Source organism: Aethalodelphis obliquidens, unplaced genomic scaffold (assembly GCF_003676395.1).
Source record: "Aethalodelphis obliquidens isolate GAN/ISIS:26980383/991018 unplaced genomic scaffold, ASM367639v1 scaffold61, whole genome shotgun sequence".
NCBI lineage: Eukaryota > Metazoa > Chordata > Mammalia > Artiodactyla > Delphinidae > Aethalodelphis > Aethalodelphis obliquidens.
The window spans coordinates 5,284,543-5,304,326 of NW_020838005.1; the positions used below are offsets into that span (position 1 = coordinate 5,284,543).

General features: G+C 36.0%; 1 protein-coding gene across 12 annotated transcripts in view; it reads left to right on the plus strand.

Moving 5' to 3' along the window:
* The window catches only part of HMBOX1 (homeobox containing 1), a 187,409-nt gene that overhangs the window by 76,093 nt on the left and 91,532 nt on the right, over positions 1-19,784 (plus strand). For all 12 annotated transcript variants that reach the window (XR_003428979.1, XM_027088015.1, XM_027088019.1 and 9 more), the window contains exons 2-3: positions 7,087-7,166; positions 13,968-14,444. Coding sequence is in view for 11 of the 12 variants with exons in the window: in XM_027088015.1 (XP_026943816.1) it covers positions 7,144-7,166; positions 13,968-14,444 (500 nt within the window). In the remaining variant the exon portion in view is untranslated. The remainder of the gene's footprint in view (positions 1-7,086; positions 7,167-13,967; positions 14,445-19,784) is intronic.

A 19,784-nucleotide genomic window follows, 5' to 3' on the forward strand; every position in this document is an offset into this window, starting at 1 on the left:
CCTTCTCTTGTGTTTCCCACTTAAAGAAGTTCCTTTAGCATTTCTTGTAGAGCTGGTTTGGTGGTGCTGAATTCTCTTAGCTTTTGCTTGTCTGTAAAGCTTTTGATTTCTCCATCGAATCTGAATGAGATCCTTGCTGGGTAGAGTAATCTTGGTTGTAGGTTCTTCCCTTTCATCACTTTAAGTATATCATGCCCCTCCCTTCTGGCTTGTAGAGTTTCTGCTGAGAAATCAGCTGTTAACCTTATGGGAGTTCCCTTGTATGTTATTTGTCGTTTTTCCCTTGCTGCCTTCGATAATTTTTCTTTGTCTTTAATTTTTGCCAGTTTGATTACTGTGTGTCTCAGTGTGTTTCTCCTTGCATTTATCCTGTATGGGACTCGCTGTGCTTCCTGGACTTGGGTAGCTTTTCCTTTCCCATGTTAGGGAAGTTTTCAACTATAATCTCTTCAAATATTTTCTCTGGTCCTTTCTCTCTCTCTTCTCCTTCTGGGACGCCTATAATGTGAATGTTTTTGCATTTAATGTTGTCCCAGAGGTCTCTTAGGCTGTCTTCATTTCTTTTCATTCTTTTTTCTTTATTCTGTTCCGCAGCAGTGAACTCCACCATTCTGTGTTCCAGGTCATTTACCTGTTCTTCTGCCTCAGTTATTCTGCTATTGATTCCTTCTAGTGTAGTTTTCATTTCAGTTATTGTATTGTTCATCTCTGTTGTGTGTTCTTTAATTCTTCTAGGTCTTTGTCAAACATTTCTTGCATCTTCTCAATCTTTGCCTCCATTCTTTTTCCGAGGTCCTGGATCATCTTCACTTTCATTATTCTGAATTCTTTTTCTGGACGGTTGCCTATCTCTACTTCATTTAGTTGTTTTTCTGGGGCTTTATCTTGTTGCTTCATGTGGTACATAGCCCTCTGCCTTTTCATCTTGTCTATCTTTCTGTGAATGTGGTTTTTGTTCCACAGGCTGCAGGATTGTAGTTCTTGCTTCTGCTGTCTGCCCTCTGGTGGATTAGGCTATGTAAGAGGCTTGAGCAAGTTTCCTGATGGGAGGGACTGATGGTGGGTAGATCTGGGTGTTGCTCTGGTGCGCAGAGCTCAGTAAAACTTTAATCTGCTTGACTGTTGATGGGTGGGGCTCGGTTCCCTCCCTGTTGGTTGTTTGGCCTGAGGCAACCCAACACTGGAGCCTACCTGGGCTCTTTGGTGGGGCTAATGACAGACTCTGGGAGGGCTCACGCCAAGGAGTACTTTCCAGAATTTCTGCTGTCAGTGTCCTTGTCCCCACAGCGAGCCACAGCCACCCCCCACCTCTGCAGGAGACCCTCCAACACTAGCAGTTAGGTCTGGTTCAGCTTCCCCTGGGGACACTGCTCCTTTCCCTGGGTCCCGATGCGCACACTACTCTGTGTGTGCCCTCCAAGAGTGGAGTCTCTGTTTCCCCCAGTCCTGTCGAAGTCCTGTAGTGAAATACTACTAGGCTTCAAAGTCTGGTTCTCTAGCAATTCCTCCTCCCGTTGCCGGACCCCCAGGTTGGGAAGCCTGACGTGGGGCTCAGAACCTTCACTCCTCCAGTTGGTGGACTTCTGTGGTATGTGTTCTCCAGTCTGTGAGTCACCCACCCAGCAGTTATGGGATTTGATTTTACTGTGATTGCACCCCTCCTACCGTCTCATTGTGGCTTCTCCTTTGTCTTTGGATGTGGGGTATCTTTTTTGGTGAGTTCCAGTGTCTTCCTGTCGATGATTGTCCAGGAGCTAGTTGTGATTCTCATGTTCTCACAAGAGGGAGTGAGAGCACATCCTTCTACTCCGCCATCTTAGTTCCTCCTCCTTCAGTAGATTTTTAATTACCTTTAATTCGTGCTATTTGGTTCTACTCAGTTCATTTCTCTTGGGTCAATTTTGATATTTTCTGTCTTACTGGGAAAACATTTTTCTCTTCGGTTTTCAAATGAATTGCCAAGAAATTGCATTTGTATTTTCTTAGCTTTGTCTTCTTTTCTTTTTCTTTTTTTTTTTTTTTGCGGTACGCGGGCCTCTCACTGTTGTGGTCTCTCCCGTTGTGGAGCACAGGCTCTGGACGCGCAGGCTCAGCGGCCGTGGTGCGCAGGCTCAGCGGCCGTGGCTCACAGGCCCAGCCGCTTCATGGCATGTGGGATCTTCCTGGACCGGGGCACGAATCTGTGTCCCCTGCATCGGCAGGCGGACTCTCAACCACTGTGCCACCAGGGAAGCCCTGTCTTATTTTCTTAATTCTCTCCTATACTTATGATTTCTCTTTTCATTTTGACTATCGTGAGTTTTCCCTCTCACTCTTTTTTTTTTCACCCCCTTATTAGACTCTCTGATTCTTTAATCATGTTTCAGAGAGCTAGCTTTTGGACTTATTTATGCTTTCTATAACTTCTTTACTTTATATTAATGTCAAATAGTATCTCTTAGTTCTTTCTTCCTAGTTCATTTTGATGCAGTTTGTATTTTTTCTAATTTCTTATTTACTGGGTTTCCCCCCCGCCTCTGCCTTTTAAAAATATTAAAAGCTATGAAGGCCATAAATTTACTTCTGAATACAAATTTTGCTAGGTCACCTGGGTTTTTATTATGATTATTAAATCATAGCTATTTTATGTTGTAGCTTACTATGTAGATCATAATTTCTCTTTTGATTTCTTCTTTGATCCAAAGATTATCTAGGTCATCTCGTCATTTATAACAAAATATTTTTGGTACCTTTTCCTAAATTTTCTATATTACGTATCTCTGAAATTAGTTTATTGTTAATATAATTTCTGTTTTTTGTTTTTTGGAACTATATTTGTCTCTTCTACAAGGTATACTGAAATAACTGAGTATATTTGTATCTTTTTTTTTCTTTGCTTTTTAAAAAATTTTTGAATTTTATTTATTTTTTATACAGCAGGTCCTTATTAGTCATCAATTTTATACACATCAGTGAGTGTATTTGTATCTTTAAAAATAAAATTATTAAAGCTCTAATAAGTTTTGCTTTATTACCTGCTGTGTTATTTGGTATATACAACTTTATAACTCATATTGGTCATAAACTGTATATTTTACAATTGTATAATCTTTATCCTACTCGATACTTTTTTTAACTCAAATTTATTTAATTAATTTATGTATTTGGCTGCGTTGGGTCCTCATTGCTGCTCATGGGCTTTCTGTAGTTGCAGCAAGCAGGGGCTACTCTTTGTTTCGGTGTACAGGCTTCTCACTGCAGTGGCTTCTGTTGTTGCGGAGCACAGGCTCTAGGTGCGCAGGCTCAGTAGGTGTGGCTCGCGGGCTCTAGAGTGCAGGCTTAGTAGTTGTGGCACACGGGCTTAGTTGCTCCGTGGCATGTGGGATCTTCCCAGACCAGGGCTCGAACCCGTGTCCCCTGCATTGGCAGGTGGATTCCTACCCACTGTGCCACCAGGGAAGTCCCCACTCAATACTTTTGACCTTGAAATTATGCCTCGATTGATACATGTTTCTCTGTATTTTTTGCAGAGAACAAAATAAATTAAAACAAAATACTATTTTCCCCAAAAAGATGCGCATTTTTCTCCCAGGTGTCTTCTTGACCATGAAAAGATGAGACCTTTAGAGTACTTTTATTTTCTGCCTCTCTTCTGTTTTCCCCTCGTTCTCTTCTTTCAGATCTTGGGAGCACTTTTACTTCTGCCTCCCTCCACCTACCCTGCCTACAGCTCTTTTATTTTGAATAGATTGTTTAGTACATCTTGAATAGATATCTATTAAAATTTCTTTGGGGATAAAGTCCTTTGTTTCAAGAGTCCTTATTTATCATGTAAGTTATACATTCTTAGATATTCGGTTATTATCTAAATGTATATTACATGATATAAACTGAAAGATTCGTTGCTTATATTACCCTTTCTCATCATCTTCCCTGTTACCATGTCTCTATTCTGGTTTATTTTTTCTTATTTAGAACCCTTTCTCAATTATTTTTCTCAGTTGGGGTAACTGAGAAAATATACTCTCTGAATTCTTGCATATTTGCAATTTTTTTCATATATCAAAGTGTAAGTTTTGTTGGTATGGAATTCTTTTCTCCTTGTCCCCTGTGAATGTTATTCAACTCTTTCTTTCTCTTTTTTTAAAGTATAACAGATTAGAAGTCCAATGAGGAGCTGATTTTTTATCTTTTATAACTTACTTGCTTTTTATAGCTGGGTGCTTAAATATGATTCAGCATCCTTGAACTTTTATCCCTGATACCTTTTAATGTACATTTTCTTTTATTGTAATACTCTACTTTTTGCAGTAATAAAATATACATAATATAAAATTTACCATTTTAACCATTTTTAAGCCTACAGTTCAGTGACATTAAGCACAGTAAACATTGTTGTACAACCATCACTGTCATCCATCTCTAGAACTTTTTCATCTTCCCAAACTGAAACTTTGTACCATTAAACAATAACTCCCCCTTCCACAGCCCCATTCAAGCACCATTCTACTTTCTATTTGAATTTGATGACTCTAAATACCTCTTAAAAGTGGAATTATACAGTATTTGACCTTTTGTGACTGTCTTGTTTCACTTAGTGTAATGCCTTCAGGGTTCATCCGTGTTACTATGTCAGAATTTCCTTGTTTTTTAAGGCTGAATAATATTCCCTTATATGTTATGTGTGTACCACATTTTGTTTAGCCATTCATCCATCGATGGACATTTGAGTTTGTTTCCACCTTTTGGCTTTTGTGAATATGCTGCTATAAACTTGGGTGTACAAATATATTTTCGAGTCCCTGCTTTCACTTCTTCTGGGTATACACCCAGAAGTAGAACTGCGGATCTTATGGTAATCTGTGTTTAATTGTTTTGAGGAACTGCCATACTATTGTATTTTCCATAGTGGCACCACCATTACACATTTTCATCGGCAGCACACAAAGCTTTTATTTTATCCACATCTGTGCCAATCCTTGTTATTTTCTGTTTCTTGATTATAGCCATTCTAATGGGTGTGATTTTAATATACATTTTTAATCTGTCAGTTTAAAAAAAATCTGTATCCTATGCTAGGAGGGCTCTGTGACGTTGAACCTGAGAGTAGAGAACTCATAGCACCATGCTTGCTTGGTCTTCTTAGAATATTTTATTTTTATAGAATATTTTTAGCCCATTTATATCTGAAACATAAATGACATGAATTCAGTGATTTGCAGTTATACAGGTCTGTATCAGTGTCTTAATCTCAGTTTCCTTATCTGTGAAATGAGGGTCTTTGGTGATTTACTTCCTAGATTGTCTGATTCAGCTGTAGCATCATTCGCATTCTTACAGAATAAAGGTCAGAATTACTGCAAGGCATTTACCAGCCCTCCATAGATAGTGGAAGTCCTCCCTTTCTACCTGTCTTCTCATACATACATGTTAAAGGCCAACAACACAGGTCTACTTATTCCCTAATCATCCTTCATAATCTCTTTTAATTGTTCCTTCTCCCTGATTCTTTCCTCCACTGATTCTAACCTCCCTTCACATTTTGGTTTGGTGGAAGTCTTATTCTAAACTTCAGATAACAGCTGAGATCTCACTTGAAGAAGTCTTCCCAGTTCTCTGTGACCTAAATTAATTTCTAAATTGTTATTCTCATAGACCTTGAATTTTTAGACTTATCACATTATGCCTTTTATTAGAAGGATGTGTGTGTGTGTGATATTTATTTGAGCCTTCCGCATAGTTTAATAAGGTTCTACACTGCTGGGACCATATCTTACTCATATTATGACCTTGTGCCTATGTCAGGGCAAGTAAATACTTAGTATATTTTAACTGCATTTGAGCAAGAGTGGAAAAAACGTGTATTGACCAGTAATCAGTTTTGTGGCTTGGTGTTGCTATTTTGTCTAGGAAATGTAATCAACAATATTTTCAGTAGATTTTCTTTGTATTTTATATCTACCTTTTAGGACCAGTGTTTCTTAAGTCAGCAATAAAATTAACTACAGCAGGAACTTCATTAAAGCTACAATTTAGGATATGAAATATGAAAGATTTCTAACTTTACCCTGTACATTTCACATATATCATTAGTCACTGTTAGACACTTTGGTCTTGCTTTATATAATTCAGTGCTGAATGTGTATTTTAATGAGAGAGTTTTTGACATCAACATTTTTAACTTTTGTCTAATTTATAATATTAACTTTGAGTTCATGGAAATAGCTGCCTCTATAGGTTATGGTTTGAAAGTGCTAATAAGTTCAGTCAGTAATACATGATCTTTAGCTCCTAAACTGTGAATGGTAGATTTCACTTTTTGTTCAGATCTATGTCTGAATTGAAAGGGGTCACAGTGTCTGAATGCTGAATAAAGCAGTAGAATGCTAATCAGAAGATAGAAGTACTAGACTCACTCCATTATTAACTTATACTCTGTTCAGGAATCGACATGGGTATTGGTGTCTTTTTTAAACTGGTATTAATAGTCTCTGCTACTTGATAGTTTGTGAAGTGCTTCATCACCACCATTTAAAAAATGTTTTAAATTCTTGTAGCGTTTTGAAGTAGTTATCTATTATCCCTGTTTTATAGATGCAGAGATTGAGACTTAGAGAAATTCAGTCACTGAAGATTTGGCTAGCAGTAAAATAAGTAATAGACTTGGAACTAGACCCCAGGATTTACCCCACAGTTAAGACTGTTAGCTGCAATCATGCTGTGGTGTGGTTTTTTGTTTATAGGATTCTACATAAACGCATTGATGTTATTATCAACAAATTATCTTGAATGTCACTACAGTGTGTGTATATATATATATTCCATTGCATGTTTAAATCTGTTTCCCTCAGTGGTGTCTGGTAACAGATTAAGCTTCAGGGGTATGATTTTCATTACTTTTTGCAAGTGAATGATTTTGAAAGCTATCAAAAGCATTTTTCTATTTTTAAAATTTTCCTTCAAACCAATGTTTCCTTTCAGAATTACAAAATAATTTTAAAATCATGAGTATCCGATGTTAACTGTTAATCCTTAAGTATATAATTAAAATTTTTGTTCAATACTTGATTAAAAACTATTTCTGAATTTTCTGTCTTTATTCCACAGAATGATAAATAACGCTGATCATCTCTAGAAAAGATATTGATTCACCTCATGTAAAGTATGCTCAGTTCCTTTCCAGTGGTGTAAGTATCTAATTCTCTTAATTTTCATCCTCTCAATTGTTTTAATAAAGTTTAAAAATCATTATGATTATGATCCACAAATGACAGCAGGCGTTTGTAGAGCTGAAAGAATTTTTTCATAGTTATGTGGTAAGGAATGAATTTTCAAATCTATCAACTTTCTCTTTTACCATTTCTGTTTCAAGTTTGAAGTCTAACATTAATTTTCAATTGAACATAAAATTACATATAATTTTAAACTGCTTAATAGCCTAGAAATTTGTGAAACAGATGGCTGGTATTAAATACCTTGTGACAAGCAGAATATTGGAAGAATGCTACCTTAATGCTGCCTTTTGTATGCAAACTACTAAACACCTTAGCCATTTTCTTTACCTACTGGGGATGATAATGTAGTTAAGTCTATTAGCTAATGTAGCTGGTAGACTTTCTTTGGAGTCTGGCAAAAAATACAAATTGGATGGTGGTATTATGTAGAGAGTTTTTTTTGTGCTAGGACATGAGCTGTAACCACTAGTTCATATTAAATAGGCCTCTGAATAAAAGTATTCTAGAGTAGATAAAGTATCTATTAGCTCATTAAGTACATCTTTAGAGTCTAGTGCAGAGTGCCTTTAGCGTAAGCATTTTCTAAAATTCGGGTCAACCAATATTTCAATTAAATTCCTTCTGTTTTGGTTGACAGTTCTATAATCCAGTAAGTAGACATTAAGATAGATTTTCCTTGTTATTTAGGTTTTTTGTTAAACTTTTTTCTTCTCTCATTGGCTTTATCATATATCTAAAAGTCTCTGGAATAGGCCAGGTGGTGTGAACTGTAGCCTGAGTTGCTGCTAAGTAGCTGTGTCCTTGGGAAAGGGAAGGCACTGTGTTTGCTTTGGGCCTGAGTTTCCCTTTTTTAAAAAATACAATTTATTTGTTAATGGCTATTTTCTATAGCCATTAGAATGTAATTAAGCATCATGAGGCCAGGAATTTTTGCCTAATTTGTTCCTTGTTGCATCCTCTCTGCCTTGTACATGGTCTGACACATAGGGGTCACTCAATAAGTGTTAGTTGAATGATTTTTGTCTAAATGGTCTCCTGTTCTCTGATTGCACACCTAATTTATATCTCCCTCTGTAAACTTACATGTTTTTATCAACACTAGGATTTTATTTTCCCAAATGTGTATAAGGTGGCTGTAATTTAAAAATCTCAACCTTAATTAGTGGTAATTTAAAAATAGCTATTAAAGTATGATTGTAAATTGAATATAATCTTATTTTTCTCAAAATCTTTTTATTATGAAAAGAACATTTTTATACTATTATCTGTAGTCATAGTCTCTCTTCTCTGCGTTAGTCAATTCTGCCATTGGTTTGAATTATAGAATCATTTTACCATACTGTGAAGCTCAATCCCCAGCAAATCTTCATTTCTTACTTATTCTCACTCTTGTCATTTTCTTACTTTAAAATTGCCTCTCCTTTGATGGTAATAATAATTGTGTGTGTAATGTGCCATAAATAGTAAGAAGGGCCTTAGTACGTCTTTAGTTGGTTAATATTATGACTGATGCAATAATGTGTTAAATTATCATGGAATAAATACCATGTATGACAAACAAAACTAATACATGACTAGACCATATTTTGCCTAGTCATTCTAGATAAAAAGATAAAGACAGCAGTCAAGCTGAAGAAAATGCTGTGTTATCCAATAAGGTCTTATTATCTGTTGATGATTTACAAGGTAAGGTAGTTGTGTCATATTTGCACATATGATTTCAAGATTAATCATTTGTGAATGCTTTAACCTTCATGATTATAGGATTTAGTTTAAGAAAGTATGTTCTGGACCTCGGGCCTTATCCAAGAAGGGTTTACATATCCAAGTGGGGTAAAATTTATTGTAAAATACGTTTACTATTATGGTCTAGTAGTATGGTCTTTTAGAATGTCAGTTTATGAACTGAGGCATAATTCCTGAATTTAATTGTTCTTTTATGCTTCAGACATTGTCTGTGTTATTACAGTGTCAAAATTCTTCTCACATCATTTTCAATTACTGTTGGCCTGAGTCTGCATTCAGATTAGTAATTTGAAGTGAAAGATGTTCCTTATCCTGTGAACAGTTCTTCTGCTACATAGGAAAATTAATTCAGTTCTTACATGTTATCTTTTTCTGTTATAAAAGAATTGCTGGTATCATGGACTTAGATGACCTTTGTAGGTCATTTTAGCCATAATTTCATGATTATGTGCTTAAACTAGGTGAATTATAAGAAATAAAATTCGAAAATGACAGAATGTGTACCTTGTTTATGTTAATGCCTCTGGAATATTGTTCTCAATATCCAAGAAAGCTTCTAATCTTGGCATTTTCTCAGTAAAATATTGTACCTTCAGTGTCATATGCATGATTTGATCCTGCTCATTATGCCACTATCATTCTGCTCTATAGGAGTCATACATTTTATTCTAGCAATTGTAGATCTTTTTACTTAAGGTATATCTTTGTATTAGGGACCTCTCTTGGTGCAAGGCACAGACATCTAATTTAAACAAGGTGAAGCATAAAGGGAAGTTTATGCTCTTACATAACAATATAGCAAGAAGAGCAGGAGTGGACTTCCGTGGTGGTCCAGTGGTTAAGACTCTGCGCTTCCACTGCAGGGGGCACGGGTTCAACCCCTGGTGGGGAAGAAGAGCAGGGATGAGGTAGGGGCTTAGGAATGACTAGAACAAGGGATATGAACACTGTAGAACTTTCCCCTTTGCTCTGCATTTCTTAGTATGCCTGCTTTAGTTTCCTACAAACTAGCTTCTTCTGCATGGTGAGGAATATACCAGACTAACATCTTCCCACAGCTGAGCACAGTTACAGTGACTGTCCATCTTCCTTCTACTCTAACCTGAATATTTTGAGGAGAACAAGGCTTGGTTTCCTTGTGTGCCCACGCTGTTGGCCAGAAGGTAGGGTATTTTGAGTGACATCCCCAAGAACATGTGATTGGAAACAATGAGGCATTCCGTGCAGACAAAATAATAGGTGCCTTCTGTTATATCCTTTTATGACTTTGGATTAAAAATGTTTCCCATAGTCAAGGAATCTGAAATAACATAATATTACATTGCTTCAGATACTGTGGAATCTTTAGTTCTGGTAGTTGTAATATAAGCTTTAGGATGGATACTTTTCAGTTAACAGGTTAAATTCTTGTAATTTATTTTAGTTTTATGCTAATATATACAGAGTGCTGTTCCATACAGAGAGACGTTTGAAGAATTATATACAGAATTCTATCTGCTCTGATATAAATGGGATAGGAAAATATCATAACTGATTTTTTTTGTCTGTATAATAAAACAGTCCTTGAAATCTCGTATCTAAACAAGGTCAGTTTATGGTGAATTTTGAAAGTATGAAGACCTTCAAAGCATGAAGTTAGCAATGGACAACTCCATTTTCAAGAGCAAAGAATAACGTACAGAAACCTGAATTTACCAAATCATTAAGTTAAGAGGTAAATTATTTGGATTACTAAAGGGATTTGGCAGCTACTTTAAAAATTTTTTTTAGTTTTTATATTTTTGCGGTACGCGGGCCTTTCACCGCTGTGGCCCCTCCTGCCGCGGAGCACAGGCTCCGGACGCGCAGGCCCAGCGGCCATGGCTCACGGGCCCAGTCGCTCCGCGGTACGCGGGATCCTCCCGGACCAGGGCATGAACCCGCGTCCCCCGCATCGGCAGACGGACCCCGAACCACTGCGCCACCAGGGAAGCCCTTGGCAGCTACTTTTAAAAAGAACTTCCTAGGATTAAGAATTAATGTGTTACTAAGCACTTGATAGAAAGGACCAAGGGCTGAGGGTTAAGATAGAAACTGAAGTGTCAAGTGTCTCTTATAAGCCATTAGGAAAATGTTTACACAGCTTTTTCAACAAATTTTGAATCTAATATACCTACTGAAAAATGTACAAATCAGTAGTGTACAACTTGGTGAATGTTCACAGCTAATGTACCTATGTAATGTAACTAGCATAGAACAGAACATTACCAACACTGCATAGCATTTTAATAATAGAGCATTTGTGTTAATAAGCAGGGTTCTTTTGACATCAGTTAGGAGAAAAAGTAAATGAGTTACTCTGGTTGAAAGTTTTTTTTTTTCTCTCTCTCCCAACTAGCTGATGGTATGTTATGGGGGGTGTGGGGGAGGGGGTGGTATATGAAGCTAACAAGAAAATTAGCAGAGTACAGTTGTAATTGCCAAAGATTTAGAATAGCTAATAATTGGCAGCCGTCCAGGTGTCCGAAATAGAATGGCTAAACAAAACTGTGGTATATTCCTACAATGAAGTACTATTCAGTAATAAAAAGGAACAAACTGCTGATACATACAACATTGCAGATGAATCTCAAAAACTTTATACTGAAAGAAGCCTTACACAAAAGAGTACATAGAAGTTCCATTTAGATGAGGTTCTGGAACAGACAAAACTAATCTGTCATGGGAAAAAAATCTGAGCAGTGATTGCCTCTGAGGGAAGAGGACAGGGACTGACCAGGAAGGGGCATGAGGGAACTTCCTGGGGTGATGGTAATATTCTGTAACTTCATAGGGGTTTGAATTTCACAGGTGGATGTACTTCTCAGAACTCATAGATGGTAAACGTAAGATTTGCATATTTTATTTTATCTAAATTTTACTTCAAGAGAAAAAATACCTGAACAAATACTGAGCTCTAATTAATGATATACATGTGGAAGTATTTAGGGGGAAGTGTACAGATGTCTGTAACTGATTTTGAAATGCATCAAAAGATGAGATGAATAGAGGGATGGATGCATAAAGGAATGGATGGATATGTAGTAAAGCAAGTAAAATGTTAATGGTAAAATCTAGGTCGTTAGTGTATGGGCATTCACTGTAAATTTATTTCAACTTTTCTCTGTGTTTAAAATTTTACATTATAAAACCTTGAAGGAAAAAAACTAGGCAATCAGGAAAGAATGTAATTGTCATGAAAAGAGGACTTTTATGATGAATAGCTTGTCACAAATGAATATTGGAAGAGGGCAAAAGAAAATGTTTATAGGTATAAGGCAGATACTGTGGCCCATGGGCACAAATGACCTGCAGCATGTTATTTTAGGTCCACAAAATGTTTGTTTTTATTTTTAATGAGACTGTCTCTAAAACTAGAACTGTTTCACATAAAAATTATAGATTTCTGCCTGCTTATTTTAATTTTATTTATTTTAAAATTTTATTTATTTATTTTTGCCTGCGTTGGGTTCTCTCTAGTTGCTGCCAGTGGGGCTACTCTTTGTTGTGGTGCGCGGGCTCTAGGCACGCGGGCTTCAGTAATTGTGGCATGTGGGCTCTACAGCACAGGTTCAGTAGTTGTGGCACACGGGCTCATTTGCTCCGCGGCATGTGGGATCTTCCTGGACCAGGGATCGAACCTGTATCCCCTGCATTGGGAGGCGGATTCTCAACTGCTGCGCCACCAGGGAAGTCCCGCCTGCTATTTTTAAAAGGACTTAGAAGACAAAGCAGTCATTGCAATAGAATAGAGACTCCAAAGGTAGATACAGATTTTTGTGGAAATTTTATATATGATAAAGGTGGCATTTCAGACCAGAGGAGAAGAGATGTATTACTCAGTAAAGCATATTGGACAAATGAGCTATCCATTTGGGAAAAGATAAAGCTCAAATCCTTTCACACTCATTAGGTAAATATAAATTCTAGATGGAGCAAAGATCTTAAATATAAAAAACTGTTACTAGAACCACTAGTCCATCAGTAGGTTTTATCTAAGTGGTTTAGGAGATTTAAAAAAGGACAAAAGCCCGTGTCCCATATCATTTGATTCCAGTAAGTCCTGCCATATATTGGAAAGCAGAATGATGCATGCTTTTGGAGTCAGTAAGGTTTAAATCTTTTCTATGTCTTAATCAGACTTGTTTGCAAGCTACAAAAGCATTGTGAGCCTTAGTTTCCTCAACAATCAATCAATCAATCAATATAAAACTTAAAAGAAAAACTACAGAGGGTTGTCATCAGGAACTGAGATTATATTACCTGAAACTCTTGCCCAATGCCTGCCTAGAGTGCATGTTCAATAAATTTTTAGTATAGAGGGATAGAGAAATAGATCTCCAACAGCTTAGGGGAACTGGCCCAGAGCAGAAATTTGCCTGGAAAGGATGAGAAAATTCTTTGACATTTATTTCCATCAGCAGGCACTTACTGAGAGCCTGCTGCATGCCATGCAACCTATTCGGCACTAGAACTATAAAAATAAAAATAGAAGAAATTCCCACTTAAAAAAATCTTAAGAAAGTCAGGTTTTATAAGAAAGGAATTCAAGTAGTGAGAATTTTTATGATATTTGACAGCTCCCTTGAACTTAATATTGTTATTGACTCTGAGACATTTTCTGGTGTGCTACAGTATCTTGTGTTAGTTAAAGGAAGCATAATGGAGAAGCAATTTCCTAAGAAAAATGAATAGTTCAGTTTGGCCACAACGACGAAAGATCCATTTCTTGGGATAACTATTAAGAGAGAATACATTACAGAGATGAAATACTCATGAAATTGCAAAGTGGTGGGTGAAATGGTGCTTGATAAATTTTTTTGTGTGCCTCTCTTACTTTTCCATTTAAATATTCTTGATCTTAATCATTTTCAGTAAAGAAGTTGATATAGAAATATTTTATCTTCTGTGCATTCTCAATACATAATGATATATTCTTTGGTAGATATTGTAAATAAAGGAACTTTAAAAAAATTTTTTTTGTTTTAGTTTGCTGGAAACCATGTCTCACTATACAGATGAACCCAGATTTACCATAGAGCAGATAGATCTGCTTCAGCGCCTTCGACGTACTGGAATGACTAAACATGAAATTCTCCATGCCTTGGAAACTTTGGACCGTCTTGATCAAGAGCATAGCGACAAGTTTGGAAGAAGGTCCAGCTACGGAGGAAGTTCATATGGGAATACTACCAACAATGTTCCAGCATCTTCCTCTACAGCTACAGCTTCCACACAGACCCAGCATTCTGGAATGTCCCCATCACCTAGCAACAGTTATGATACCTCCCCACAGCCTTGTACTACCAATCAGAATGGGAGGGAGAATAACGAGCGATTATCCACATCCAATGGAAAGATGTCACCAACTCGCTACCATGCAAACAGCATGGGTCAGAGGTCATACAGTTTTGAAGCCTCAGAAGAGGACCTAGATGTAGATGATAAAGTAGAGGAATTAATGAGGTTAGTTCCTTTCTTATTCAGAGTCCTCCAAATGTTTATATTCTTAAGACTGATTTTGAGTAATGAAGCTGTATTTCAGCTCTTTACCTATAAGAACTGTGATGTCCCCTCCCCCTTTAGTGATAAAGAAAAAAATTAAAATTTTTATGTTTTTAATTCAAAAACATTTAATTTTCTTCTCTACTTAAGTTCTTTCTCTTTGCTGCTTGATAAGTCTTTTCCATTCTCTCTGTTATCAAAGCAAAGGTTAGCCTTCTCTTTATGGCTCTAATCACTAACATCTGAATTGTCTGCATTTCTAACAAACACATTATAATCCTTAAATCCATTGTAAGTACTTGTTCTGATAGGATGACTTTATCATGATATGTATACTCTTAATTTTTCCCTCCAACATGCCAATCAACAAAATAATTTTGAGCATCTATTTAAAAAGCAATGTTCTTAAGCAGAAAAATAGACATGGTTTCTACCCCTAAGAAGCTAAAGTTCTAATTTTAGCAATAGATGCCATACACACACACACACGCACGTACGCACGCACGCACACACAAATTTAATGTTATCTATTACAAAATAAGTGTAAACACTTAGAGTTTGAAACACTGAGAAAAGAAGTCGAGTTTCAACAGAGGTGATTAGGAGAGGCTTCACCCTGGACCTGGGACATTTTGAGGGCAGCACTGATGTGCTTTCCATTGTTGTGTCTCCAGGATCTAGAACTGTCCTTAGCACATGTTAAGGGCTTAATATGTCAATTGAATGGAGGAATTTGAGCTAAGCTTTAAAGGATAGCTTCTGTTTTGAAATATAGGAGCTTTATTTAAAGTTAAGGGAATGGTAACAGGTAGAAAAGGCAAGACATGATTAGTCTTATAAAAACTGCAGATTGGCTAGATATGGTAATAAGAATAGTATATTAAGAGGCAGTACAGATTTGGGGAAGATTTGAATTCCATATACATAATTTATGTTTAACTTGGTGGAAATTAAAGGAGTTCTTGCAGGTCTGTAGGAAAGAGTTGATAAAAGCATTGTTTTCAGTAGATTATCGCTACTGTAGTAGGGAGGAGAGCCTGCAGGTAGATTAGTTACAGTATATATGAAAGAGACCGTAGCAGTAATTTGTGAAATAAAATTATAACCTATAATTATGAGTTGTAGTTCTTCTGTAAGACTTTAGGACTTGAAGATAGTATAATGGTGACTTAATACTGCCATATGGAACATCTATCCTATAGTACCACAAAGGTAAAATATCTTTTGAACAAACTGTCCTGAATTTATTTTTAGGGTGGAACTGCCATATAGGGAATTCTGGGCTAAACGGACTATTGTATCTATTGTGTCAGCCAAAAAGTTCGTTTGGTTAATGAATATGTTGTTCAATAAAGTTTTTGGTGGAAATGAAAAATGTCTTTTATTTTTACTTAAAACCGAATGAACTTTTTGGCCAATCCAATAGATTTCAACGTAATTCCTGTAATGAATAGTTTCATAGAGCAGCTACAGGACCCTATTATTTAAGCTTTGTGAAACTTAAAAATATAAAAGATCAGCTTGGCTTTTAATTCATTTTCACTTGCTTAAACAGCTGGCCAAAGTTTAGATGTTCCTTTTGAATTTAACATCTATATCACTGTCAAGATTAAGAGAGAGGACCATTTGGGCAAATAGAAGTTACTTTAGTAGTTAAAATGTAAGAAGGTTAGCTTTTAATTATGCTAGTAGAGTGGGTATCAACAATAAAATTTGTTAGAATGCTAGCCTGATTTTTGTTGTTGTTGCTGTCGTTAATCAGTTTTAATGAGCTTTAAAAACAATAGTTAGTTCCCAAATGTGTGTTAGCCTAACAAGAAATTTGGGACAAAAGTCCCTGGAAGATTGTCCAGAGTCTAAAACTTGACTATAATGATCTAAAAAATTGACTATTAACTCTAAGGTTATCATAGTGTTGTAGTTCAACTGTGTCCTCAAAATAAACAGAAAACCTATTTAGCCAGGACTAGGGTTTGTAGTTAAATCCAGCAATTACACACATTCAAGTGTCATCATTAGATATATATGTGGTTATAATTGTTATCAGTATTTAATTTACATATATCCTACCTTGTTGCATAGGTAGGATACTTTATGGCTTCTTTCTTAGAACTGCTCCTGTGGTGTCCTCTACTCATGTAGTGGTCTCGTTGACCCTTCTGGCTCTGTGGTCCTCTGCCATTGTGCCCTCACCCACATCTGCACTCTAACTTTGTGCCCACCTCTTGTTTTTCTCAAGTTTGCAAATAGTACCAATCCTTAGGTTTGAGGGAGAAGTTGATTACATGACTGGTTTCACTTTTAATCATTACAACCATGCTGTGTGTGAGGTAGAGCAGAGAAATTGAGATTCACAAAAATTAAGTAATTGACCCAAGAAAACTTAAATATTAAGTGGCAGAGCTGAATTCTAACCCATGTCTTTATTACCAGTGTGTCTGTCGCTGGTATCTGTTGCCTCTGTAAATAAATTTTTCATGTGTGTAGATTTCAGTAAAATTTTAGGAATGGTGGTTAATGTAACTTAAGACAAAGTGTGAAAGCCATAATGGACTTATCCCCCACTCTTCCCCCACGTGATATTTGCCACGTCAAATCAATCACTTACTAGCCTAATGAGTTTTTATTTGGTAGAATGTTAGAGAAAGTTTTGGTAGTGAATCTTTCTGAGTACCCTGTGCCCACATAGGGCTACACTGCCCTTTGCCCACTCAACACTGTGGTGATATAGTGGGTTGGATTTGGTGGTCTCTAGGTGGGGAGAATGGATCCTTGAATGCTTTCCTGCCTCCTTTTCTACATGTGTCATATGTAATTCACCTCTTGTATGCTTACATTCCCCAACCTCCAGAGCACTCAGCCGTAAGATAGAGCTTTCAAATTTCATAATCCACTGGGTCCACGAACTTAACTCCTAATAATTTCAAGGTATACAAAGGAGGCTTTTTTTTTTTTTTTTGTAAAACTTGATTAATTTGTAACTGTATACCTGATTAGCTTGTTAAGAATCAGAAAGAGAGTAAATGCTACTTTTTCCATTTTTGGATTGATCAGGGTTAAAAAAAAATGAAAGGGAAACTAGAATATGAATTCTCAGCAAATTGTTGAATATAACATTTTAGGAAGGATTTTAAAGCCAGGAGCTAGAATAAAGCCCGATTTTCCATGTTAATATTTTTTAAAAGCATCTGTTAATATATATGTTTATATATAGGTGTATATGTACATCTGCTAATATAATAGTGTGTACCTATTAAAGTGTATCTGTCCTATTGTGTATATATAAAATAACAATTGAAATGAGGCTTAATCAGAATTAATAAACAATGTCATATAAAAGATATTATTCCTAACTACCCACGTACTAAATTTTCATGAGTGTTTAGTATGTTATCTAGGATCCTGAGACTTTCTTCTGAGTTGGTTATCCATATGCCTAGTAATAGCTTATTTACTTGTGTAGGTAGGGATTTATGTTCTATAAGACATAATAAATCAGTTACCATGTTGTTCACACAGATAGAATAGCTTTTGTTTTAACATTATCTTTTAAAATTCTAAATTATGCTTTATCTCCATGAGTAGAAATTAAAGTGAAAAGGTTTTTATTCATATGTGAAAGAATTTGTGTGTAATTATATTTTCCCACCTGTGAAATAGTCTGTCTTGGTAGGTATTGCTCCATCTCTGGAAGTCTTTGAGATAGATGTCTACTTTAAAGGGTCCTACAGAATGTGTAGTGTATATCAACTAAGAGAATATGGAAGATCTTAAAGCGTACCACTTTTAAACATTCAGTCTTTAATAGCCTTTGTTCCAGAAAAGGAAATATTACCGTTTTGAGCTAGTATACATAACTCTCTTCCATTCTGTTTTGGGAAGCTTAAACATATTTGATATTAAGAATTTAGAGCTGTTTTATAAATTATCTAGATCAGGTTTTCCATTTTACAGCCTTTTATCTTCAACTACAGATTTGTTCATTCATGGAACAAATTAAGCTCTATTATATGCAAACCCCATGATGAATAAGACACAATCTTTGTGCTAAAGGACTTTGTAGGCTAGTAGGAGAGATAAGACCAGATCAGGAGCAACTATAATACAGAATAACATGTAATATATTCGCATGTGAGTAGTATAAACAAAATGGTAAAGTTAGTTATTGGAAGAAAAGATCTTTTTTAGCTCTGAGGATCAGGGAGAACTTCTCTGAATAGGTGGCAATTATTATTATTTTAAGATGTCTTTAAAAAGGGTAATTTCACGAAGAGGCATTACTGAGTGCATGTAAGTGGTTAGATACAAATAGAGTGGTAGCTTATCTTGGAAATAAACTGTAGAGTCAAAGAAAGATCAGCCTACACTTCACTTTTATTCCATAAGGCTGGAGGAGTAGAAATCATGAGAAGTGTGAGATTTTATAAGATAAGGGAGGAAAAGTGGATTCATTCTCCTTAAAGATGCCAAATTTTAGATGAAGAGAGGAAATAAGGAATAGATGAAAGAGTTAAATTTGGAGTCAATGAAGGAGTTTTCACACCAGGAAATTGGTGACTTCACAGGGTACAGTGTGGACAACATTAGGAGAGGCAGGTCGTTAAAGAAGGTGGAATGAGTGAGGGGGAATATGTGAAAGTTTAAAGAACAAATTTAACCCAGTAGACTGGAAGTTTTTGAAATACATAAGAGAACTGGACACAGTGAAAGTTAAATGCTGTTACTATTTGAAAATACCTAGTGTAACCAACCAAATGACACAACACTTGTATCTAAATTGACTGTATAGAAGTCTTTTCATGGTGCTTTAAAATACCCAATGCAGATGTTTACTTCAGTCTTACATACTTAGAGCAGATCGTTTGTTTATTCTTTTCCTGGGATTCTTTCCAGGGTATTATAAAATAATAGTCATTGTTTATGTAGTGCTTTTACAGTTTCAAAAAGTTTTACATTGAAGAATTTAAAAATTTTTTATACTATATACACACACACATTTGATATTAAACTTTGTTTAAATTTAATTTCACTGCTTGGAGAAAAATCTTAAAAGGCTTGTGGTGGGGGGTATTAATGTTCTCATTTTACCAGATGATGCAACCAGCTTTATTAAATGACTTGCCCAAGCACACTCTTATCTTTTAAGTTTTATGTTTTTCTTCAACTTGAAAAAGCTTCTCTCTGGTAAAGCAGTTGAGTAAAGCGGTTTTTTTGGTTTTTTTAAAACTCATTGTGGGTGCTTAGAAACTTGCCAAGGATCTAAAAATATAGTCTCTGAGAGAGGGTAAGTGTACTGCTGCT